A 26270-nucleotide genomic window follows, 5' to 3' on the forward strand; every position below is an offset into this window, starting at 1 on the left:
TCTCAGCTGGAGTTAAGATCTTACTGAATGTGTTGACCTAATTCTGTCCATTTCCTCTGATATCAGTACAGAAACACATCTGTGGCCTCCCCAGTGGAGTGGACTGATATTCACAATCACAACCCTCCAGGCTATTGCTAAACGGGTGTTATTCACTTGTGTTTTTAGGGATATGGTTTTAGACCCAGTGAGATCGATCATCGGATGCTCTTTGACAGATGCTAAATGCATTGCTTTATGTACGTTATTAGATATTATGTTTCTGCCTCTTTCTGTAAGTTTTCTTTGTTACATGTGGTCTGGAAGAGTTTCAATGGTTGTTGTCATATCATGAGGTGTGCACACTTCATTTTATGTCACCTTGTTCATGCATATCTTTGAAGATGTGTCACAACATTTATTGGTTTATTTTGCCCTCATAAAGTTTTATGTCTTCTGTACATATGTGAAATCTTGTGAGCAATCACCAGAGATTGTTTTGATGCCATACTTTGGCTTTGAAACAAATAGAACCAAATATATATTCTAACTCATTTATACTCTTTAAGTAAATAAAATGTAGGCTATTCATTCTATATTTAGATGGGCTGGAGCTGTCAAGCTTCTAAATGTTAAAAAGCATTATTAAAGTATCCATATCCACTTCTGTGCTGTATTCCTTTGAAGCCATTTGGTCATTTTGAAATCATATGAACAGACCCTATTCACTGATAAATGTGCCCTCCAGTGGGCTGTTAACTGCTCTAGTTGAACACAACTCGATCACTCCCATTTGTGAACAAAGTGTTCAGACCAGTTTTGTGAACTAGATCAACTAATAAAGGACAATTTGTTCATAAATTGGACATTCTTTCATGAACACTCGTGATGCCAAAGAGAGCTAGGGGAGTTTTTTTTTTTTTAATCAAAAATGTCCTAAATTTTGGTCTGTTCCTCACACAAAGCTACTGTATGGCTTTAGAGTTCCTGGAATACCGTAGGCTACATGATTCTTGTGGATCGCATTTGTGCTGCTTTGAAAATGTTGGTGGTTGACAGCCCCAGTCCTCATTCAGTTTCATTAAATGAATGGAAACGAGAATATTCTTTAGAAACTCTACTTGTTTGTTCCATAGATGTAAGAAAAATCATACAGGTTTGGATTGACATGAGGGTGAATAAACAATTATGAAGTATTCAAGTTTGAAATTCTGTCTGCTCTCTATTTGGGTTCTTTATATTTTTAGGCAATAAATAAGCAGTATTTGATTTCTACTCCCCTGATGTCTGCTGAGGCATCTGGTTCGTCTGGTGGGAATGTGGTGACTGTATCCGGTTCTGCCCCATCGTTCTCCAGCCATGTTGGGGAAGGAAAGGCTGACAGGAGCCTGGCGGGGAGTAAGTATGTGAAGCTCAATGTGGGGGGAACTCTCCACTACACCACCGTCCAGACGCTCAGCAAGGAGGACAGTCTGCTCAGGAGTATTTGTGATGGGAGCACTGAGGTCTCCATAGACTCTGAGGGTAAGAAAAAGCATGAGAAGGAATGTGTTGTACACAACCTTTCAAAAGAGTTTTTTTTTTGGTGTGTTTTTGAAAGAAGTCTCTTAACCAAGAACGATAATTATAACTATATTAGCGCCCACACCAGTGGACGATATTGTTCTGTTTATTTTAAGCTACGTGCTGTAGTTTAGTTGACTCGAGCTCTTAAAGCAGAATGGATTCTGATCGGCTGTCAATGTTTTTATCATTTATCAGCTGGACAAAATCATTCTGAAAGTGATTCCAACGATATTGTTTCTCTGTGCCATTATTGTTATAGTTGTGGTGGTGAGTCGGGACTCAACTATATATATATTTTTTAACTATATCTTTATTGTTATCATTATAGTTATCGCCCTTGGTGTTAACAGGCCTTTATGCTCACCAATAGATATATTTTGTAACATTATAAATGTCACTTTATTTCTTCAAAAAAAATCGTATAGATGCAGAAACTCGAACGGATGTAGGCTATATATAATGTGTGTTCACTCATCTTTTAAGGCTGGGTGGTGCTGGACCGATGTGGGAGACACTTTTCCCTGGTGCTGAACTTCCTGCGGGACGGGACAGTTCCTTTGCCGGAGAGCACACGGGAGCTGGAGGAGGTGTTGAAAGAGGCGCAATACTACAGGCTCCAGGGTCTTGTACAGCACTGCCTCACCACATTACAGGTTAGAGGATCCACTGGGCTTGTGTTTCTGTCCCTTTAGTGTTGGCTCAAAGAAGCCTATGTCTGCATCGAATTGAAATGCTTCTTTGAGCCAAGGAAGGTGTTTGACAGCTGTTGACACTTACTATGGCTTTTTTGATGTTGATGCAGAAACGCAGGGATGTCTGCAGGGGTTGTCACATTCCTATGATCACTTCAGCCAAAGAGGAACAGAGAATGATAGCCACCTGTAGGAAGGTGAGATAACAGAGGCTTAATATTTACTTCTCCTCTGACAAAAATAACACATGAAAAATGTGATCTCTTAGGGCTGGAATACACTATACTGCTTTTGCCCAGATTTGCTGTCTAGAGGAGTCAATGCTTGTTGCTAAAAGTCCGAGCCAGTCTGCAGATTATGGGCAGTCAGACTGATTTGAAAGAAAATCATGTAGTGTACCATGGGCACATGCACAGACCGTCCTCAAGTCAGAGGATATCAGAATTTTTTTTTTTTTTTTTTAGTTGTTTGACATGCGTCTCCTAGCAATGAGGCGCATGTTTCTGTGCGAGTTTGTTGCGTTCAGTAACCATTTACAAAGTTGCCAAATGCATGATGCCTAGTGTTTTAAATCCGTTCTGATTTAAAACCATTGTTTTTTCATGCGCTAATTCATTTAGATATTTTGGGCTATTTTACTTGACTAAAGACAGAAAACCTCCATAATACACATTATTTTATTACTCTTTATCGATTTACATCTGTAGATTTCAATTACAACACATATATTTAAAGGCCATTTTCTCAAAATGAGTTTTATTGTCCCTCATACACAGAAATGTCCACTTCAAGTAGGACTTACATACACCAAACTTTCTTGATTTATTCCTATCTATATTCCGAAGGATCGTACAGAGGGGTTTGTTCATATATCATTTGCCTGATTTATATATCATTTTATTCCTAAAAACATGGTGATTTTCTTTATTCTGCCTGTTGACAGTACTTTCTGATTTATGGAGTAATAAAAAAGAGAGCCAAAAACCTTTAACTCTTATGTGGCAAAAAAAAATGAAATTTTCTTTTTGAACCTGGCTTTATCCAATGTTCAAATTTCTGTTCTGGAATTGTATGCAAATTAGAGCATACTGAATTGGAAAATGCATAATTTGTATATTTAAGCATAACATTTCAGAAAACTTGTAATACAAAACATATTTTCTTAATCATGGTGTCGTGTATTCTGGCCTTTAAGGATCCAAATAAAACCCTTCTACTGTGTACAGTACGGGGCATGGCCGTACAGTATGGAGGAAAAAAGTGGTCTTTGTTTCATGAATAATCTTTTCCTCATTGCAGCCAGTGGTGAAACTGCAGAATAACAGAGGGAACAATAAATACTCCTATACCAGGTACATTCAGCCCTCATTCTCGCTCCTTCTGCTATTTCAAAACGAACAATGTTTACTCTGAGCATACCACCTTCTCGTTTCAAAAAGCATATGAGCCATAATGTGATTGTGACTTATATTCTAAATACATAATTGTTGTCACACGCACACCTCACTTTTTGGCAAAATCATTTAGCTCAATGACACCTTGTAATTATGCCTGGTGACTGTAGGAAGCAGTAAGAAAAACCCAAAGTGATTTTAAAACACATAACTATTCCTGTATGTCAAACAGTAGAGCATGGGACTAGCAAAACCAAGGTCGTGGGTTCGATTTCCAGGGAATGCATGAATTATAAAAATGTATAGCTTGAATACAATGTAAGTCGCTTTGGATAAAAGCATCTGCCAATTTCATAAATGTAAATGTGAGTGAGAGGTTTCTTCTTCTATATAAAATGACCCTTTGTTCCCTCAGCAACTCTGATGATAACCTTCTGAAGAACATCGAGCTGTTCGATAAGCTGGGGCTGCGCTTTAATGGCAGAGTGCTGTTTATTAAAGATGTGTTGGGAGATGAGATATGCTGCTGGTCTTTCTATGGCGAGGGACGCAAGATTGCGGAAGTCTGCTGCACCTCCATTGTTTATGCCACTGAGAAGAAGCAGACCAAAGTGAGCAATGGGAATTGAACTCTCTTGTCTGTGTGTGCATATATGTCTGTTTTCTCACTGTTCTTTTTTTTTTTCTTCACATAGGTTGAGTTTCCAGAAGCTCGTATCTTTGAGGAGACGCTCAACATTTTGATCTATGAAAATGGGCGAGGTTCGGGAGGCATGGCCCTGCTGGAGTCAGGGGGCGTCTCGTCACCAGGTGTGGGCCAGTCGGAGGAGGAAGGGGCGGGTGTAGGGGGCGGGGATAGGCGGGTGAGGCGTATCCATGTTCGGAGGCATATTATGCATGATGAAAGGGGTCACGGACAGCAGACTGTCTACAAAGACTGAATCAGAATGGTACAAAGATGTACTGAATCATGCATGTGAAAAATGGAAAGATTGGTTGAGAAAAGAAAGACAACTTTGGTATGTTTAATACTGCACTGAAATGGGAGGGGTGGGGGCTAGTTTAGAAATAATACTGAAGTTGCCACAGTGTGGCACAGTTTTTTTTGTTTTTTTTTTCTGTGAGATAAATTTACATTTATCTTTTTTCATTCTTTGTTAAATTTAATTTATTATTCGGTTAATTTATTGTCCAGAATTTTCACTTTTTCAAGTTTCAATGTGAAATAAGTTGTGTTTTTTTAAATGTTCTAATTTGTTTGAATGGGCCATGTGAAAGTTTATCTTTCAGTGTTTAATAGTAAACTGTGATGTATGCTGACTTGAGGTGTTGAGAATGAGAGGTACATGGAGGCGTCATGTTGCATAGGACTGTCAGATCTTCTGGGAAACTGACCAAATTTGCGCAGCTTGTGTTTGCAGCCATTGATAGCAGGGGGGGTCCAGTTTTAAACATCCTTTTTGTAACACAAATAGAAAGCTTAACAAGTGAATAATTTTACACAACTGTGCCTCACGATTGGTACGTAAAATTTGGATGAGCATGTTAAACAATATTTCTAAAACTAATATTGTTATTGTTCTAAAAGACAATGATTACTGTAGTTTCTAACATGATATCACTGAATACACTCTAAAACAGCAACGGGTTAGACGCATCAGTAGGATTGAAATACTTCTAGCACTAAACGATGTTATAATTTTATTCTAAATCATTTCTAGACAAAGATGGCGCCTGGCATGACGACAGTAGTTACCACTAAGTTACAAACCACTTCACAAAACGATGTTTTATTGACCAATGTAAGCCATAAATGTATGTCCACTGTCCTAGACCAAAAAACACCTCTTTAATTCTGCCAATTAAATTAGTATGTGGAATGCCGTCCAAAAATTGTCTTGGAATTTTAATCAAATTGAATTAATATTCCATTAACATTTTCAATAAAAATGCTTTTTGGTAAAATCCTTGTGGTTTTGAAGTTATTTTGGTTTTGTCTTAAAAAAAAATATTCCAAAGAATTACACAGTCGATCATAATAGAGTGCCAAAATGACCTATTCATACCAAATAAAGGATGAAAATAATAAATATGCGAATATTATTAATAAGTAAACATTTAAAAGAAAACCCTAAATCAATCTAAAACTTAAACGGATACTTTTTTATAAGACGTATAAATATTAAAATAAACCTAAACTATTTTAATAAGCGTATTTATAAGAGAATTCATGAAAGAAAAAATACTAACGCAAACCCAGTTTTAGCGGACACAACAAACGTTTTGCCCAACTGTATGATGTTATAAACAATACGTAAGCGCGTCTGTCGGAAATTGTGCGTGATGACGTAAAGCAACGTAGCCGAGCACAGCAAAGCGCGCCAAGGAAGGGTGTCGCGCTAAGTACGCAGAGTACGCAGTGGTGTAAAAAGTGGCGCAAATGTGTAAAAAAAAACATGGCCAAAGAAGAGGACGTGATACGAGAGTTCGTTGTGAGAGAACTGCACAAGTGTTCGGATCTCAGGTAAACTGCGGGTCGAAAGAAATGTCGAAATGCTGTCAAAAACGGAGGTTATCATCATTATATATCAAAGAACGTTATGTTATGTGGAAGTCAGGGGCAGGGCTGAATCATAAACTCGTTAAATGAGAAATATCGCACGCATGTCAGGTCTCACTTCGGTTTCTAGCTAGTGAGTGATATCAAGGGAAAAAGGAACGGATTAGGACGATATAAAGGGGTGGTTAGTGTTGGATTCTTGTATGAAGACGGTCACATCACACGAGAAGCGCTTCAATCTGCATGTGTCGAGTAAAACACGATCAGGGGGACACTACAATGATGTGTGACGCAGCTTACGTAAAAGCATGGACAAGCCACTATTAAGTGAAAGTGTGCTTCTGTTTTGTTGTGTACAAAATATGTGGTGTTAAGTCATGTGACTTTTTGCACGGATTTTTTATTGGTCCATCAGAATCACATTTGCATGTCTAATTTACTGTTACTCTGCAACCTTTCAAGTACACTGACTTTAGGCATTTTGCGGAGGAGATACCTGGAGAAGGTGGGTAGAGAGTCGCTCAGCACCAAGGACAGACAGTTGATGAAGAAAATAGTCGAGGAGGAACTTCTGAAGATGCAGGTGAGGAAGAGACCGTAAAGTCGTGTGATCTTACCATCATGCATCTGTCCCAAAACGACCCTTTGCTAAGCTCCACCCTTTGATTATTGATTATTAACTCCAACACAGTTTACTGAAAGTCTCAGAACAAATTGGAGGTGTGAAATAGTCATTGTTTCTAAAGAAATAAGGTTATATTCATGTTTAACATGAGTGGGTGTTGCACTTTTTGTCTAGAGTTGAGGTCTTTGAGCATTGCAATTATTGGTGAAAACTGCTCATAAAGTGGTTACAATTGATTGGAGATTAATTTTTCATGGACAGGAATGAATTGTTACATTGCAAAACATTTTATCTTTTTATCAGTATGTTTTCCTTAAAATAAATTAAGTTACACATAGGGGTGGGCAATATGACAAATCATATATTTCAATATAAGTAATTTTATTTCACAATAACAATATATATCACAATATAGTCATTTTTGCTTTAACAATATGTAAGAATTAAAAACCACTTGCACAGTGTTATATATTTCCTTCAATTGATAACTTCCATTATCCTGAATGTTTCCAAGAATTAGTAAATTCAGAGAAATTCACAATTTTAAAAAGTGCCCGTCCCTGTTCACTTGTCACCTGTCAATGACGTAATATCCGCATTATCCCTGGTTTCCGTTTGTACTGCCATAGTAACCATGGCGACAGACGTGGACAACTGCTTAGTGCTTAACGTCTAGCGGCACGCTGTTGTTTCGTTCAAACATTATGGACCATGGCAAGCTGACTTTGGGACAAAAGGAAAACTAAAATGAGGATCAATATCAGCGTGACGTTTTCAATGCCGCGGCTAACTTGGACTTGACAGAGACGCCGCTCTTGCATGTACTTTATTAGACAGGTGAGCAAATGTACATAAAACAAATCAATGTTATATAGCTCAACATGATGAAATATTAGAATATGATCAGTATGTTATTCTAATGTTGATCTAGCTTACTGCTAGTCTCATACAGCCAACAAACTAACACATAGAATAACATTTTAACTTTCAACTCACTCAAATGCAGTTTAGTATGATAGTGTAACGTTAGACCAAATGAAACAACGCTGCGTTTAATTCATCTAATAAACTGACCAGTGTGAGTAGTAATTCAGCACTTGCGGGTGGTTCGGTAGAATTAAATGTCCTCATTCCTTTAAATCCGCGGGACTCGCGTGTGGCGCTGACATCTGTCTCTCATTAACAATCGCACCCTGCTTCATACCACAGTCATGTTAAAAAACATGAATGTTTTCACTCATCCATAAACATGATTGGATCCATCAGCATGACAGCAAGTCCCAAAATTTCATAATTCTTGTCACCAATTTCAATATCACAAAGCAACTAACTCTAGCCTAAGTAAAAAAATAAAACAAAAACCTCAAGCTTACTGAAGACAAACAGTCAGTGATGAAATAACAAAGAAAACAAATTACAATACAAGCAAAAAGACATCAAACTACAATAGAACAAAGACGCAAATGAAATAGACCTACCTGAAAAACTTCAAGCACTAGAAATAAGAACTACATAAATTGTACATAAAAGTACATACAATTACAAAAAAACCCCACTGCATAGTCTTTAGTATGAATTAATTATTAAATTTACATTTATTCTTATTATAATTACAGACAGTTTATTTTTGTCTTTTGTTGTTTGATAGTTAACATTTATGACAGATGACAGCAGGTTTATTAGGTTGCCGTCACTTTAAGATCAAATGCACTGATGCCTTAATAATACTAATACACATACGGTTTCTTTCTCAATTGTTCTTGTTCACTTAAGACATAAACAAATATGTTTATGAGAATACTCCCAAAGACGGGCATTTTGACACATACAGTGAGGAAAATAAGTATTTGAACACCCTGCTATTTTGCAAGTTCTCCCACTTGGAAATCATGGAGGGGTCTGAAATTGTCATCGTAGGTGCATGTCCACTGTGAGAGACATAATCTAAAAAAAAAAAAATCCAGAAATGACAATATATGATTTTTTAACTATTTATTTGTATGATACAGCTGCAAATAAGTATTTGAACACCTGTCTATCAGCTAGAATTCTGACCCTCAAAGACCTGTTAGTCTGCCTTTAAAATGTCCACCTCCACTCCATTTATTATCCTAAATTAGATGCACCTGTTTGAGGTCGTTAGCTGCATAAAGACACCTGTCCACCCCATACAATCAGTAAGAATCCAACTACTAACATGGCCAAGACCAAAGAGCTGTCCAAAGACACTAGAGACAAAATTGTACACCTCCACAAGGCTGGAAAGGGCTACGGGGAAATTGCCAAGCAGCTTGGTGAAAAAAGGTCCACTGTTGGAGCAATCATTAGAAAATGGAAGAAGCTAAACATGACTGTCAATCTCCCTCGGACTGGGGCTCCATGCAAGATCTCACCTCGTGGGGTCTCAATGATCCTAAGAAAGGTGAGAAATCAGCCCAGAACTACACGGGAGGAGCTGGTCAATGACCTGAAAAGAGCTGGGACCACCTTTCCAAGGTTACTGTTGGTAATACACTAAGACGTCATGGTTTGAAATCATGCATGGCACGGAAGGTTCCCCTGCTTAAACCAGCACATGTCAAGGCCCGTCTTAAGTTTGCCAATGACCATTTGGATGATCCAGAGGAGTCATGGGAGAAAGTCATGTGGTCAGATGAGACCAAAATAGAACTTTTTGGTTATAATTCCACTAAACGTGTTTGGGGGAAGAAGAATGATGAGTACCATCCCAAGAACACCATCCCTACTGTGAAGCATGGGGGTGGTAGCATCATGCTTTGGGGGTGTTTTTCTGCACATGGGACAGGGCGACTGCACTGTATTAAGGAGAGGATGACCGGGGCCATGTATTGCGAGGTTTTGGGGAACAACCTCCTTCCCTCAGTTAGAGCTTTGAAGATGGGTCGAGGCTGGGTCTTCCAACATGACAATGAACTGAAGCACACAGCCAGGATAACCAAGGAGTGGCTCTGTAAGAAGCATATCAAGGTTCTGGCATGGCCTAGCCAGTCTCCAGACCTAAACCCAATAGAGAATCTTTGGAGGGAGCTCAAACTCCGTGTTTCTCAGCGACAGCCCAGAAACCTGACTGATCTAGAGAAGATCTGTGTGGAGGAGTGGGCCAAAATCCCTCCTGCAGTGTGTGCAAACCTGGTGAAAAACTACAGGAAACGTTTGACCTCTGTAATTGCAAACAAAGGCTACTGTACCAAATATTAACATTGATTTTCTCAGGTGTTCAAATACTTATTTGCAGCTGTATCATACAAATAAATAGTTAAAAAATCATACATTGTGATTTCTGGATTTTTTTTTTTAGATTATGTCTCTCACAGTGGACATGCACCTACGATGACAATTTCAGACCCCTCCATGATTTCTAAGTGGGAGAACTTGCAAAATAGCAGGGTGTTCAAATACTTATTTTCCTCACTGTAAGTAATAACGGTGTATTTAACTGTTTAAGCCCAATAAAGCGCCAAAAAGAACTCGGTTCAGTACTCGTGCACACTCTACGTTTATACTGTCAGTGCAAATCCGATTTTTGTGCATATCCGATTGAAATCCAATCAGATTTAGCAAGTGTGGATGGCAAAAAATCACATGAAATGCAATTTTTACAAATCCGTTTCGAGCTACATTACATTCGGTTTTGCCGGGTTTGAAATCCTATTCAGATCGCGTTTCTGGAAATCTGTTTCAGTCTGACCGCTTTGAATGGATTTTGCGTGGTTTATGTAATTTTCTCATGCCACTTAAAACGTAAACATCAGACGTTGTTATAGGAAACATGCTGAAAGTCGCTGCAGAAATGAGGTTGTGTTGTTGCAAAGTGCTGGACGAGCAGTAAACGACTATAACAGACACGTGTTTTGAACCCGGCGGAGACGACAACACAGAATGAAGCCGCTCATACCAGCCTCCTACTTTCTACCGCTGCATCATAAGACGCAGTAGTCCAGCGCGACGGCTACACATTATCATGTTGTAAATGAGATGTCATGTTGTCTATTGCAAACCCCTCTATGTTGGGCTTGTTGTTGTTTTTGGCGTATACCTGCCAACAGTTATTAGGCAACTATTGCCTTTGCAATAGAAACCAATGCAGGTAAAGAGCGGGATGGACACACAAATCGGATCTGAACAGTTGCGATACGCAGTGTGGACAGTCTGTCATTTTAGATCAGATTCCAATCGGATACATAAATAATCGGGTTTGGACTGACAGTGAGAACGTAGCCTATGAGCAGTGGCTTTATGTGTGTGTGCTCAGAAACAGTTTCTCAGACAGTGTGCGTATATACTAGCCTGGCAACTAAGCCAGACCTACATCAAGATGTTAGGTCTGGCAACTCATCATTGGCACGGCTCAATCCGAGGGGCGGGATAAACGATTGTCTCTCAAAATCCCTCTGCACGCAATACATATGTGTATTACATACGCATCTAGTCATAGTTGGGGGCGTGGCGAGGGTGGAGTTGGCGTGGGGGAAAACACCACGAACATGGTGTGTATTTGAATGACAAAAATGTCCTATTGCGAGTCATTGACGCCTGCCGACCGGCAACGGTATATTGCAAAATGAACTGCAGTAGGTTATGATTGCCCTTATTTAATTAAAAACTGGGTCAATGACCCAACCAAATGGCCGGAGGTGTCGTTTCCAGACATATTTTGTTATCTGGTTGAATCTCCAGGTAAGACGGTAACATTAGCCTATAACTCAATCAACTTTCGTATATGTTGCATACTATAACTCCATAAAACCTTGTCACTTAACAATTGTACATATGCTTCACTCCAAACTATTAATCCTTTTGTAAAACGGTGATCAGTAGTACGAAGTTGCCGAGGGACTGTGCTGACAGTTATCCCTAACTCACAGACTGCAGTCTGTATTGAGTGTAGACCTAGAACTACTCCATAGGTTCGTGATTGGCCTATCAAGCGAGCCTTCAGCTGATAACGCTAATGTGAATGAGACATCCCTTATGAAAAACAACTATAGGAATCTTGTAGTATTTTGGGACAAAATATTATAGTAATCCTATAGGAATACTATAGAGGTATTACAGAACATCACAGAAGTATTATACACTACAATAGAAATCGTATAGGATTACTATAGTTCTTTTTCGTAAGGGCTGTAGACAAATCTGGCTAATACGAGTTTAACACCCACTACTATATCACACAGGGATCTACTCACGTCTCACACAGTAATCTCAAAAAAAGAAAGCTCAAAAGCCATTTTGTCCTCCTTTCCGGTTCTGTGTGTTTATTAGGAAGGATGTAGAACTTCAATTCATAATTTGTTTGTTTATTGGCGGTACAGAAAACGACACAGCATCTCTTCGGCATGATTGTCCCGTGTATTTCAGTTAGCGCCAAGGCAATGGTTTCCCCCACGGGCTAAATTCACATCACGTGACGGGGCGTTCCCAGACCAACCGTCTGTATGTATAGGATAGCGCTACAACCAATCAGAGCAACGAAGAAGGCTAGTTGGTATATTAAACTTTTGCCGTATCCAGTCGGCAAAACTCCGAACACATCTTCCTTTTTTAAAAATGACTTAAGTGCCGTTCTTTGCTCTTTTCTCAAAGAACAGCTTAACTCGAAGTCCTCCAGAGTCGCGGCCAAAGCCGATTCGAAAGACCGCTGTTCGCCAGCAGCAGCCGCCATTCTTTGTTTTCAAGTAGCAGGGAACCGTCGCAACTCTGTCGTCATTATGTTAAGCCTGCCCCGCCTACTCTATACACGATGTGATTGGCCTGACCTAAGTTTGGGTTTTCCAGCTCAAAAGTCAACGGAGAGTTGCAAAATAAATTTTGCTGCCGCTAGGGTGCGTCTAGATTTCTAGGCTTCGTATATACCTAAATGAGTTGTCTTTCACTGCCATTGACCTTCAGTGGTTTAAAATCACTTATTAATGCTTAATAAAGCTTAATCCACAATGCTTAAAAACATCTGCAAATGACATGTTTGGCAACGTCACGTGAGCATAGCCGTAATCGAGATGTTAGTCAAAATTCTCTAGAGGCTTATCGTCTCTACTGGTATATCATCCACCCCTAGTTATACAGTAACATTATTACAACTTTTTAAATCAAACATTACTTTGATAATCTCTTCTAAAATCTGAATGAATACACATAATAAACATAAGCTATTGACATTTACGTTCCTTAAGTCAGTTAAAGATGCTTTACCATTTATTTGGGAATGAAGATGGACACAGTTTAAACCACAGTATGCACTTCTCAATATTTAATTGTAAGTGTCTCAACCACAACGTTTGGCCAAACTTTCCAAACGCCCAAAAAGAGAAAAGAACATAAGCTTGTCTGATAATATGGTGTACATCAACAGTGTGATTTGTCAGTAACATTTTAAAGTTGAGGCTTAGTAAAGGTAATCTATCTTTTCAGGCCAGCAGTGATGATGAGCCTCTTATTAAAAGTGTGAATCCGTCAAAGAGCCAGAACAAAAGGAAAAGGGAGGATGATGACAGCGATGATGGTGGGGATGAAGAGAATAAAATGGTGGGAAAGACAAAGAGATCACGGCTAGAGGAGTCTTCTCCAGGTATCTGTGTAGTACTTGTGGAGTTTGTCCTTGTTTTATTTCCTCATTGGATGTTGCGTGAGTAACTTTATAATCTCTCTTTTCCAGATTCCCCTGACTCTGGAATAGAGAAGGCTATGAACGAGGGAGGGCAAAAAGAGGAAGAAGCTGGAAGTGATAAAGACACGGGTGAAGACAGTGAGGAGGAGCAAGAGAAAAAGAACATTAAAAGAAAACCACAGAATAAGAGACGGGGCAAACAAGAAGAGGACAATGACAAGAAAAAGAAAACGAAGAAGAAAGGGAAGGTGATGGATAGGGATGAAGATGAGTTGATGGATTCTGATGAGGAGGAGGCCAGGCAAAAACCACCATTGAAAGAAAAGAAAAAGAAAGAGGATTCAGACAGTGAGGAGGAAACCAGTGATAAACCAGCAAAAAGTGAGTCTGCGAGTGATTCTGAGGATGAAAAAGTGAAGAGAAAAACGAAGACACAGAGCAAAAGAAAAGATATTAGAAAAAAGAAGCCGGTCGAGAGTGATATTGTGAAAGAAGTGCAGAGGGAAGTGTTTGGGAGCAGCTCTGAAAGTGAGGAGGAGAAAAACGAGAGCACTGAAACAAAAAACAAGAGCAACTCTGAAAATGAAAGCACTGGAGACAGTGAACAGGAGACAGATAAACGAAACGATGCTGCTGCTGCTTTATCATCTAAAGAGACAGAGAAAAATGGTAAGAATCCCTCAGAGGTTAAAGTGGGTGCACGTTTAAATCTCTCTACTTACATAGTTCATCTCTTCTTTTCTTTACAGAGGAGAAATTAAAGGGCAGTCAGAAGGAATCGGCAGAGGACTCAGACTCCTCGTCTCTTACCTCGCTGGAGGACGAGGAGGAGCGAGAGAAGGGCAAGAAGGAAGAGGAAAAAAGCGTGAAGAAGAAAAAACGCAGTGAGGATAGGGAGAACACAACCAGAGGAAAGGCAAGACGAATTTGAGAACTCAAAAAAAATATAACACACACAACTTTTTTTTCACCACTGTGTTTTATTTAAGGAATATCAAACAAGCAAGAGTGCTTTTATTCTGAATAGCAGCAGACATAAATATTTTGTAAGATTATAAATGTCCTTACTGTTTCAAATGAGTGCTGTTCTTTAGAACTTTCTATTCATCAAAGAATTAAAAAAAAAAAAAGTATAACATTTTCTACAAAATATTAAGCAGCACTAATGTTTTCTGCATTGTTTTTCTTAAATTCAGCTTTGCCATTACAGTAATACATTACATTTTAAAATATATTCAAATATAAATTGTAATAATTGTAATAATATTTCACAATAGTACTGTTTTTGACTGTATTTTTGATCAAATAAATGCAGCCTTGTTGAGCATAAGATACTTTTTTCAGAAACATTAAAAAGACTTACCGACCTCAAACTTTTGAACAGTAGTTCTGGTTTGGGTCAAAAATGCTCCAGACATTTAAAATGTTGGATAAAATACCCTGTAATGAATTTTGCATATTTCACAATATTCTATTCTTGGCTGAGAATGGAAGCTTGTTTCCACCACGGAATAAAAAAATAAATAGAAAGGTAACTGTGACTTTTTATCTCACAATTCTGAATTTTTTCTCAGAATTGCGAGATATAAACTCAACTGCGTATTCTAAAGATTCTAAGATATAAACTCGCAGCTGTTTGTATTGGGATCATACAGATACTGTAAAATAAAATTCCAGGACTTTCGAGGACTTTTAAAGCACCACTTTTTGGGTTTTCTAGGACCACAATCAGAAATCTCGCTTATCAAACACTATCTTTATTATCTTTTAAATTCCAGAAAAGTAAATGGATAAACAAAAATATACTAATAAAACAAAATGGTACAAATAAAGTGCAGAACATGCAAACTGTTTGCAGTGACTGTTGCAACTTTAAGTGTGGGAACAAAGCCCTTGAGTTTTCAGTGCGTAGAAGAGCAAATAGAAAGAGGGCATAAACTTCTTATATGATTCTTATTTAAAGATGTGATAACAGAAAGGATTTCATTTGTTAAATGTAATGCATTTCAATGTAGCTAACTACAAAGTTTATTATATTGCAATCTAATGACTTCTTTGCACTAAAAATACAAATTTAAGGATTTTTTTATTAGGCTACTTACTTTTATTACAGATATAAGGTATCCATAATACAACTTATTTATTAATATATATTAAATACAAAGTTTATAATGCTATTTTTGTTCAATAAATAATATTTGGTATTGAGAAACTGTCTGATGGGGGTTTATCAACGACTTCTGTGCAGGTTACAATGTACGAAGCAAGGCTGTAAACAAGGAAATAATTTAAACTTTGAACAACACCTTATAAGGCGCAACTGACAAGCAAAGCTGCTCCGGGGTGAAGCTGCATCTGACGCTTTACTTCAAAGAGATCAAACCACTGACCAGAGCTGTCAGTCATGTGAAATCCACTTAACCATTGAAAGGATACTATTATTGCTTTCCTCATTCAAACAGATTTTTTTCTCCTCATGAATATTTGACTGACCTGAAGAATGAAAGCTGTATCATATACTTGGAAATGTATGAGCAATATCCTGCTTATTGCCATACGAAATCACTCTATATATCATATGGGTGCAGCGTTAATTTTGAGTGAAAATATTGTATGTGTTAGACAAAATTAAACTCTAATTTCATATATATAGTCTTTCAATAATTCAAGCACTTTAAGTACCTTTTCATAAATAGAACCTCGTCTGTTTTCAAGGGGTTTCCAGGGCTTAAATTTCAGAAGTCAAATTCAAGTACTTCAAGCACCTTGCACGAATCCTGGTGTAATAAAGTCAGAATTGCGAGGTTTAAAGTCGCAATTGCAAAAAAAGTCTTTTTTTCCCATCAGAAACAGACTTGATAGCTCACAATTCTGAGAAAAGAAGTCAGAATTGTGAGTTTATATCTCACAAATATTATTGTGTTACTCGCAATTGCAAATTTATATCTCACAGTTGAAAGAATTGAGAAGTCAAAATTATGTTTTTTTTGTTCTGTGGCAGAAACAAGCTTCCATAGCTAAGTGTAGCTGGGTAATCAAGCAAAATCTAAAGTGTTTGTTTAGTGCCTTTACAGACACAGTAGTGACCTGTAGCTCTCATATGTCTGCATTAATTGTTTCTGAGGCGTAGTTTCTAGTTCTAAATGGATTTTGATGAAAAATACCTGTAAATACCAAACATAAAGAAATTACTCCCAACAACTGCAATGGCAGACAGCAATGGAAAGCCATGTAATCTAACACACAGAGATGTTTATTGTGTGTGATATTTTGTGGATTATTTAAAGCTACTTCTGTGTTTAATGTTTATTTGTAACAGCCAGAATTGCTCAGATTGAGAATCTATTTACATTTTATTGTATTTTACACCAAATGTGTTTATGAATGGTTAGAAAAATATTCTATAGAAAAACATTCTATAGAATAGTAAAAATAATTTTACCAAGAAATGATTAAATGGCTAAGATAGTGAAAATTATAACTGATTTGAATAATTTGTTCACCATCAGGATGAAGAGAATAAGGCTGTGTCCAGGCTGAAGCGCTACATCGCCCTCTGTGGTGTGAGACGGAACTACAAGAAGCTGTTAGACGGCTGCCGATCAGTAAAGGCGAAGGTGGCTGTGCTGAAAAAAGAGCTGGAGGAGCTGGGTGTGGAAGGTTAGTGTGCATGTGTGGACACACGGGGGAGCACGCACACAATTAACCCTCAATAAGACTGCTTTTTGTAGTCTTCCGGAACGGTTTATTTACTACACATACACTAACATGCGTGACGTCACGCTTGTGGTGTTGTCAGCGTCTCACTATACGAGTTTCATCTTCAAATTTAATTTGATAATACTATCGTCAGGAACACAGAAACTCAAAGGTCTTATTACAGAAATATATTAGTTTTGTACAGTATATGTGCTTCTCATAGTAGTAGGAACAATAATAATAGTTTAAAACTTTTTTTAAAAGAAATATTTGTGCTTTTTTGTTTTTGTTTGTTTTAACATAACAGTAAACCTCTGTTGTGCACCACTTTGCTAAAAAAAATAGGGATTGTTACATTTTCATTTGATTAAATTTGAAAAGATTAATTAAACTGGTAAAGTTTTAATGCATTCATTTCATTAACACTGTTTTTGATAATACATTTTGTATTCAATCATAATACACAGAATCCAGGAAAATTATAACAGAAAAAAACACATTTCATAAGGCCCTATTATTGTTTTATAAGTTTTGTGAATTCAATTGATTAGCCATGATTTGAGTATTAAAATGTAAATAAACCATTTTTAATAAAAAATTTAATAAAATGGAAAACAGAATTTTTGTATATTGTACAATATTTTTGTACAAACACATTTATTATCCATGAAATGTGTCTCTCCCAGGTCAGCCCTCCATAGAGAAGTGTAAGAAAGCTCGACTAAAGAGAGAAGAAGCACAGGAACTGGCTGAGCTAGACCTCAGCAACATCATCACTACTCAGGGTAATGACACTTGATTCTGTATCTCAAGGACTCCCATGTTTATGAATACCTTGAAATCAGGGAATTTTAAATTTGGGATTTTTACCCTGTTCAGCCCTAAACCTAATGAAATGACAACTTTGTTCATCAGGTCGTCCCAAAAGGAGAGCAGCAGCAGCAGCATGGCCTCCCGCACAAAATGCCTCTCCTCCCCCCTCTGCCTATAAACGTGTTGTGGACTCGGACTCAGATAGTGGGGAAGACCACACAAACACAGGCCGCAAGAGAGGAGCACCCTGGGGCAACCTGCAAGGAATCATCAGTGATGACGGGGAGAGCGACTAGATGGCAAGAGCCTTGTACATACAATCGGTTCCAGCATTGCACCTGCTCTCTGTTTTACAACAAACTGTTTAAAAACTGTTAAACCTGCTCTAATGAACCAGTCTGTTCTTTGGCAAAGAAGTTTTATGTGTACATCCTCAAAAATTGTAGGATGTGTTTTGGATTTTCCTTCCGATATGTTTGTTCTATACTTTCATGCATTTTATAATTGCTAGTTTGTACTTTGCAGTATATTTAAGTGTTCCAAATGTGTAGAATGAGGTTCATGCAGCTTTGAAAATAAAATAATGTATATTGAATTTGTTTTACATTATCCATTCCTTCTCCCATGTCTTTTTTTGCAGACATGGTATACAATTTTTTATTTTTAGAAATGTGCTTTGACTTAAAGGCGTATATTTCACAATGTAGACAAAAAAAAAGAACATTCCCACAATGAATTCTTGTATTCTTTATTTTGATTATATTGAGTCAGTGATTACATGTTTTTAAAGAGAACATCTTGCTTATGTGAGCTCTATTACAGAAATTCAGATCCTGAGAAATGGAGTAGAATTATAAAACAAAATCACTTTTTTTTTTGTCTTTTTCATATTGATGACGACCCCAGAATCTTACCACTAATCAATATTGAAGTTTGTTAAAAAAATAAAAAGACATGTCCACTGTCAACTTCATTTAAGATCCATAATTATTCAATTACAGAGGCAGAAGATAAGAGTGATGATGGAGAATGTGACAGCAAGGTTGTGTGAGCCACTCTCATGCAAGGGGAATGAGACAAACCCCAGCTGGTTGCTGCTTATGTGAGAATTGATCCAGTCTTGATATTCAGACATTGATATACAGACCAGAAGTGTTATCATAACCCTGCTTACTGACCAATAGATTCCAACGTCATTCTGCTGAGGCAAACCGTTTACATTTACAATAACACTGTCAACAACTGTAACAGAAGATAAAACAGGATTGCACTCACTATTTAGGTCACTATATAGTAGTGAAAAAGTTGCTCCAGGTTACTGTGGATTGATTTGAAAAGTGAAACTTAAGACTGGTGTCTTGCTATACATTTATCTTATTGTTGTGTTGAGTCATTTGAAGCGGAGTTCACTCACTTGAAAATAGGTTTGAGCTCAATCCAGTGATCCTGCTCTCTGTACCTCCAGCAAATGGACTACTTAATGTAATCAGAGAAAGTCACTGAAGAAGAGAGCTGGAGCAGTGCTATAATTCCATAATTTGCTAACATTTACAGAATAGGAAATTATTTTTTTCACTGTCCTGTTTGTCTCATGTGGGTTTGAGCCATTTTGGGTCAGACGTCCCAAGTAGACCACAAAGTCAGATGCAGAGACGATGCAAATAATCAGTCTTAATTTTACTATTATGAATCCACAGCTGCATATCCTACATGGTACTTATAACTAGCTCAAGGCACTACATACTTGAGTATGGACAGAGATGCAGACAAAACCCGGTCTTTATTGATTAGACTCCCACTGAAGACAAGGCCTGTATGAATGCTGACTTGCCACGGCCAAGACACCGCGGTCGCATTCTTCCTCTCAGCAATCTTGGTGAAGGAAGAATGGGGCTCGACCACATACTGATGTGACAAAAGAAGATATGGAAATTACCTGTTTAAATGACTCACAAATAAAACATTCATAAGTTTGGGTTGTAACAACTTATCTATCTGAGAGAGACAGGTTGAGAAAGAGACAGTGACAAAACAATAGTCAAATAATTAGACTCTTTACATTAGATTATTAAAGTTAACTTTTTTTGTGGCAACAAGCCTATTTTTCAGCTCGGCCAGTCTATTCTCTGCTATATGCGTCACCCTAAAACTGACTTTTCGCAACATTTTAAAGTACCTATTTAAAATCTTTCAGATATTGCAAGATATTGCGATATGCATATTGTGATATGCACATTTCTTATATTTAGATAATTTTGATATATCGTGCAGCCCTATTTTCCAGTATTGAAGTGCCTTCAATTGTGGTTCTCTTACGAGAGGTTCTCTCGTATTGCGTAAGTTTAGCTTACGCTACGGGTAAAGTCATCTTTTCTCGAGATATGAAGCCAAAAAATTATCCTTAATTTTATATCTTGTCAACGCAGTGCAGCAGCAAGCAGACCTAGAGCAGGCATTCTAGCGTGCTCATTGGCTGTCCTGCGGCAACTGCAGCAGCCTATCGCTGAGCCCAATGAGCGCGATCAGCGCGCTCACGCGTCACGGCCCGTCAGAAGGGGCGTGGCTGAGTGTATAAATATGGGCTGAAAGGCTGCTTTCACTGATTTTTGTCTCTTCAGCGAAGCTCTTCGCATCGCTGACTCTGAGGAAGCTGCCGTTGAATCTAGCGACTTGCAAGCCGAGGATTCTGCCTGAGGAAGCCGGCCGTCTTCGCCGCCTTCAGCCATCCCTGCCTGCTTCCCTATCCGGCGATTATATCCTTTCATTACTATGCCTTGCATTTCTTGTAAAGCTCCGCTCAGCGACAGAGACCGCCATGTGATTTGCGCTCTCTGCCTGGGTCCGGACCACGCCGCCCTCGCTCTCGCGGCGGGCGGCTGTTAACTGTGCGAAGAACTGCCTTGTTCGACGCTCCCGCTGTCTCTCCGTCTGCCTCCACCGGGCCGCGTAAGAAGAAACGCCGCTCTCAGAGGCCACCGGAACCCGCAGCAGTAGCTGAGCGCTCGCCGGAGCCCCTCCCGCGAGCCTCGCTATCTCCTTCCCCTCCCCCGTTTTCCGACGCGCAGCGGCCGGCCTTGGCCCGCACTGCCGTCGCCTCGGGGGATGAAGCGGACGACGCTGCTATTACAGACAGCTGCTCTCTCTTGGTCTCGGACAGCGAGGAGTGGTCTGGATCTCTCCGCTCCACCTCCTCTGCACAGGAGTCTAGCCGGTCCTGCCTGAGCTCCACGCTGAGCTCTCAAAGTCGTGGAATGCCCCATTCTCCGCTAGACTCCGCTCTCCGGTCTCCTCGACCCTCTCCCAAGTGGACGGGGCCGTCGAGAAGGGATACACTCAAATCCCCCCGGTTGAAGATGCTGTGGCAACACACCTTTGTCCGCCATCCGCGAGATGGCGCTCAAAGTCTGCCCTGCCTTCCAAGGCCTGCAGGACCACATCAGCAATCGTCGGCCGCGCCTTTGCTGCCGCCGGCCAGGCTGCTTCCGCCCTGCATTCTATGGCTGTGCTCCAGATCCTCCAAGCCGATCTCCTCCGCGAACTGGATGAGAAAGGCCCGGATCAAGCTGTTCTGACGGACCACTAAGTCCGCTGCACAAGCCATCGGGAGATCTATGACCTCGCTCACCGTCACCGAAAGGCACCTCTGGCTGACGCTGGCGAATATGAGCGAAACTGAGCGCTCCGTGTTCCTAAACGCCCCGCTCTCTCCCACCGGCCTGTTTGGCCCAGCGGTCGCCGGGATTGTGGATCGCTTCTCGGAGGTGCAGAAGGCGTCGCAGGCTATGAATCTCTTCCTGCCCCGCCGCTCGGGCTCCTCTGCAGGCCGCTCTCAGCAGCCTCCTGCACGAAGCTCCTCTCAGCGCTCTGCTCAGCCTCCGTCTTCGCAGCGACGACAGGGCGGCCGCCCTAGATCGCGCTCAACCAGCCGTCAAAGACCGCCTCCCCCCCGGGGACCCCGGCCCAAGGTGACGCTCAAGCCTGAGCCCACGAAGTCCTCCTAGTGGCTGCAAGGAGGAGAAGATGGCTGAGTCCCGCTGCGGCCGGACCGCCATCAAAGCGCCCAGCTCTGTCAGTCCCCTTAGAAAAGGCTACTGCAGCAGCTTACATCGCAGCCAACGAGCCAGTAACACAACTCGCTCGCCTGCACACAAACACCGTTTTTACGGCGACCCAGAGAAATCTCAGAAAGAGAATTGTTTCGGGTTTTCCGGCTCACGCCGAAGGTGTCATGAGTGTAGAATATGTGCCCACACTCCTGTGCTCACCACTACACACAAACACAATCTCCCTGGTAACGCTCACAGAGCGCACTCTCATAAAGCGGGCACGCGCCGCTCGAGTGCTAAAGGTAGAGAATGTGCCCACCATTCCGTGCCCACACCTACCCACTGCCCGCTCTGTCACACAGTTATCCCGGGATGCAGATCCTCTAAAGCTCCCAAACACTGGCCGTGTTGCATATGTAAGCCCTGTGTCCGCTCACGAGCGCGCGCACTTACTAACAAACACGTTAAACCCCATGCCGCTCTCGCGCCACGGGTGTCTAGCATCAAAATGTGTTCCGTCCACAGTGACCGAGCCGTTACGTGCTGTACAGCCAGTCACCATTGTCTGCGAGCCCCCGTATTCGAGCACCGGCAGCGCGCGCGCCGCCCCGTCCTCTCTGATAGAGGTTCCCCATCCCGCGCAGCGCGGCGATCCGAACCCAGAGACCATTCGACCCCTAGCTATGTGTGCGAAAGCATGGCAAGCTATCCAGGGCGTGTCAGAATGGGTGCTGAATACTATAATGCACGGCTATTCGCTTCAATTCGCTCGCCGTCCCCCGCGCTTTCTAGCACGGACCGAGACGAGAGTGAATACAGAAGTGGCGCATCTGCTTCAGGCAGAAATAGCAAAGCTGCTGCACAAGGGGGCTATAGAACAGGTGCATCCTTCTCTGAGCGAGTCGGGCTTTTACAGCTGTTATTTCCTCGTACCCAAGAAGGACGGAGCGCTAAGACCTATTTTAGATCTGAGACATTTGAACAAAGCTCTCATGAGACGGCCGTTCAAAATGATCACAACCAGACAAATCCTCGCGCAAATTCGCCCGGGAGACTGGTTCATCTCTCTTGATCTGAAAGACGCATATTTTCAGATCCAGATAATACCCCGTCACAGGCCATTCTTGAGATTCGCCTTCGACGGTCGGGTATATCAGTACACCGTCCTGCCGTTCGGTCTATCTTTGGCACCCCGTACATTTACGAAGTGCATGGACGCGGCTCTCGCTCCCCTGAAAAGACAGGGGATGCGGATACTGAACTATCTGGACGACTGGCTAGTTCTCGCACAGTCAGAGGCAGAGCTTTTGTCTCACAGAACAGCGCTTCTCAGCCATCTGGAATGCTTGGGTCTCTCGGTCAACTGGACCAAGAGCTCATTACTGCCCCGCCAGTCAACTTCCTTTCTCGGAATAGAACTGGACTCGGTGGCTATGATGGCCAGATTGTCAGAGCAGCGCGCGCGCCGCATTCGACATCTCGCCGCGTCTTTCCAGACGGGCAGTCAGGTTCCGCTGAGGACATTCCAGCGAGTCCTGGGGCATATGGCTTCAGCTGCAGCGGTGCTCCAGCTGGGCTTACTGCGCATGCGCCCGCTTCAACGCTGGCTGAAAGCGCGAGTGCCTCACCGAGCCTGGACGGCCGGCGGCTTAAGAGTCAGGGTGAATCATGGCTGTGTTTCAGCCCTGCAGCCTTGGCTGGCAGCCGAATGGTATCGCACAGGAGTGACGATGGGAGTTGTCTCGCACCGGAAGGTTGTCTCGACAGACGCGTCCAACCTAGGTTGGGGAGCGCTATTAGAGGGCAGACCGGTCTATGGCCTCTGGTCAGACCAGGAGAGTCACCTTCATATAAACTGTCTAGAGATGCTGGCGGTCGAGAAAGCGCTCAAGCACTTCCTCCCATACCTACAGGGCCACCATGTACTAGTCCGCACGGACAATATGTCAGTGGTGGCCTACGTGAACCGTCAAGGCGGTGTCAGATCCAAAACGCTCTGCACCCTGGCGGAACGCCTCCTTGTGTGGGCTCAGCACTCACTGCGCTCGCTGAGAGCCGCGCATGTGCCGGGTCGCCTGAACGAAGGTCCAGACAGACTGTCCAGGGACAATGTTCCCCTGGGGGAGTGGTCTTTGCATCCCCAAACAGTCCAGTCACTGTGGCGCCGTTTCGGCAGAGCGAAAGTCGACCTCTTTGCGTCAAAAGACAACACGCACTGCCCACGGTTCTTTTCCAAGAGCGAGGACGCGCTGGCCCAAGCCTGGCCCAGCGGCCCGCTTTACGCTTTTCCCCCGGTCTCTCTGTTGCCACAAGTCATCGGGAGAATCAGGGAAGCGCGCCACACGGTGCTCCTCATAGCCCCGTATTGGGAGAATCAGACGTGGTTCCCAGATCTAATACGGCTGGCAGACACACCCCCCTGGCCGATACCGGTGAGAAGAGACCTTCTCTCTCAAGCCCGCGGCTCGATATGGCATCCTCATCCAGAGCGCTGGTCTCTGCATGTATGGATAATCAACGGATACCCGTTGACTTGCCAATAGGGGTTGTGAACACGATCACACAGTCTAGAGCTCCCTCTACGAGACGGCTCTACACATCTAAATGGTCTGTGTTTAATAAATGGTGCACCGCCCAAGGGCTGGATCCACAAACATGTGAGGTGTCGCGTGTGCTTTGTTTCCTCCAAGAGCTGTTGGACATGGGCAGGTCCCCCTCCACGCTCAAAGTATATGTTGCGGCCATCTCAGCTTTTGCCGACTCGGCGCTGGGCCGCGCATTAGGGAGGAACGAGTTCATTATCCGCTTCCTTAGAGGAGCTAGGAGGATGAACCCCCCGCGACCCCCTTCGGTTCCTATTTGGGATCTTTCCCTGGTCTTAGAGGCCATGAAAGCGCATCTCTTCGAACCCATGGAAACTGTGGATATGAAATACCTCACGCTCAAAACCGTTTTTCTGATAGCCCTGTCTTCAGTCAAACGTGTGGGTGACCTACATGCGTTATCAGTTAACGCTGCATGTCTTGAGTTCGGACCTAAAGATTCTAAAGTCATTCTCAAACCGAGACACGGCTATGTTCCCAAAGTGTTGGGCACACCCTTCAGAGCACAGGTCATTTCTCTCTCAGCTTTGCCGGCAACCGGCAGCGAGGTTGACAGTAATCTCCTTTGCCCTGTCAGAGCCCTGAGAAGTTATATTACGCGCTCCGAGCGCCTCATGGCAGCTTTTTGTTTCGTTTGGTGGGCGCACCAAGGGTCTCGCCGCCTCGAAGCACAGCCTGTCCAGATGGATAGTGGAAGCTATTGCAGCTGCTTACGCGTCTAAAGACCTGCAGTGCCCGTTGGGCATCAGAGCCCATTCCACTAGAGGCATGGCCTCGTCATGGGCTTGGTCTAGCGGAATTTCTATTCATGACATCTGTACGGCGGCGGGCTGGGCCTCCCCGTCTACATTTGTTAGATTTTACAACCTAGAAGTTCCCGCCCTGCAGGCTAAACTTTTATCAGTCTAAATCTCGCGTAGGCCGGCCCACTTCTGTGCGCGGGCTACTGCTGTTTGATTTAGCTCTCCTGGTCGAGCTGTACAATATAGGGTTGGTTAGTCAGACCGGCCGCGCCGCTCTGTACCCCCTACTATGTGCTTATGTACTTGCGCTAGCCATACCATTGGCCGCCTGGCTCACACTCTTGTGTTCCCCGGGCTTTCCCTGGGACTCATTCAGTGGATGCTGGGCGCGCACGGCGTTGACAAGGGAGTTCCCGTAGCGTAAGCTAAACTTACGCAATACGAGAGAACCTCTCGTAAGAGAACGTACTCGGTTACCTAACGTAACCTCTGTTCTCTCTAGAGAGGGAACGAGTATTGCGTAACCCGCCGTGCTCGCACCACGAGCTCATTCGCTTCTAGCGACAAAAACCAGTGAAAGCAGCCTTTCAGCCCATATTTATACACTCAGCCACGCCCCTTCTGACGGGCCGTGGCGCGTGAGCGCGCTGATCGCGCTCATTGGGCGTGACGTCACGCCAAGGGCTCAGCGATAGGCTGCTGCAGTTGCCGCAGGACAGCCAATGAGCACGCTAGAATGCCTGCTCTAGGTCTGCTTGCTGCTGCACTGCGTTGACAAGATATAAAATTAAGGATAATTTTTTGGCTTCATATCTCGAGAAAAGATGACTTTACCCGTAGCGTAAGCTAAACTTACGCAATACTCGTTCCCTCTCTAGAGAGAACAGAGGTTACGTTAGGTAACCGAGTACGTTTGCCAGTC

General features: G+C 42.1%; 2 protein-coding genes across 2 annotated transcripts in view; both read left to right on the forward strand.

The window, feature by feature from the left end:
* The window catches only part of kctd13 (potassium channel tetramerization domain containing 13), a 5952-nt gene extending 356 nt beyond the window's left edge, over positions 1-5596 (forward strand). The window contains exons 2-7 of the mRNA XM_084424113.1: positions 1227-1503; positions 2029-2198; positions 2348-2434; positions 3537-3589; positions 4047-4242; positions 4327-5596. Coding sequence (XP_084280239.1) covers positions 1263-1503; positions 2029-2198; positions 2348-2434; positions 3537-3589; positions 4047-4242; positions 4327-4572 — 993 coding nt within the window. The 5' untranslated portion in view covers positions 1227-1262 and the 3' untranslated portion in view covers positions 4573-5596. The remainder of the gene's footprint in view (positions 1-1226; positions 1504-2028; positions 2199-2347; positions 2435-3536; positions 3590-4046; positions 4243-4326) is intronic.
* Positions 5597-5966: 370 nt separating this feature from the next.
* Positions 5967-18551, forward strand: hirip3 (HIRA interacting protein 3). Its single transcript, XM_084424127.1, has 8 exons — positions 5967-6155; positions 6654-6774; positions 13249-13405; positions 13493-14113; positions 14194-14360; positions 16954-17104; positions 17830-17928; positions 18059-18551. The coding sequence occupies exons 1-8, from the start codon at positions 6088-6090 to the stop codon at positions 18250-18252; spliced, it is 1578 nt and encodes a 525-aa protein (XP_084280253.1). The 5' UTR covers positions 5967-6087; the 3' UTR covers positions 18253-18551.
* Positions 18552-26270: the final 7719 nt, after the last annotated feature.

Source organism: Rutilus rutilus (assembly GCF_951802725.1).
Source record: "Rutilus rutilus genome assembly, chromosome: 1".
Classification (NCBI taxonomy): Eukaryota; Metazoa; Chordata; class Actinopteri; order Cypriniformes; family Leuciscidae; genus Rutilus; species Rutilus rutilus.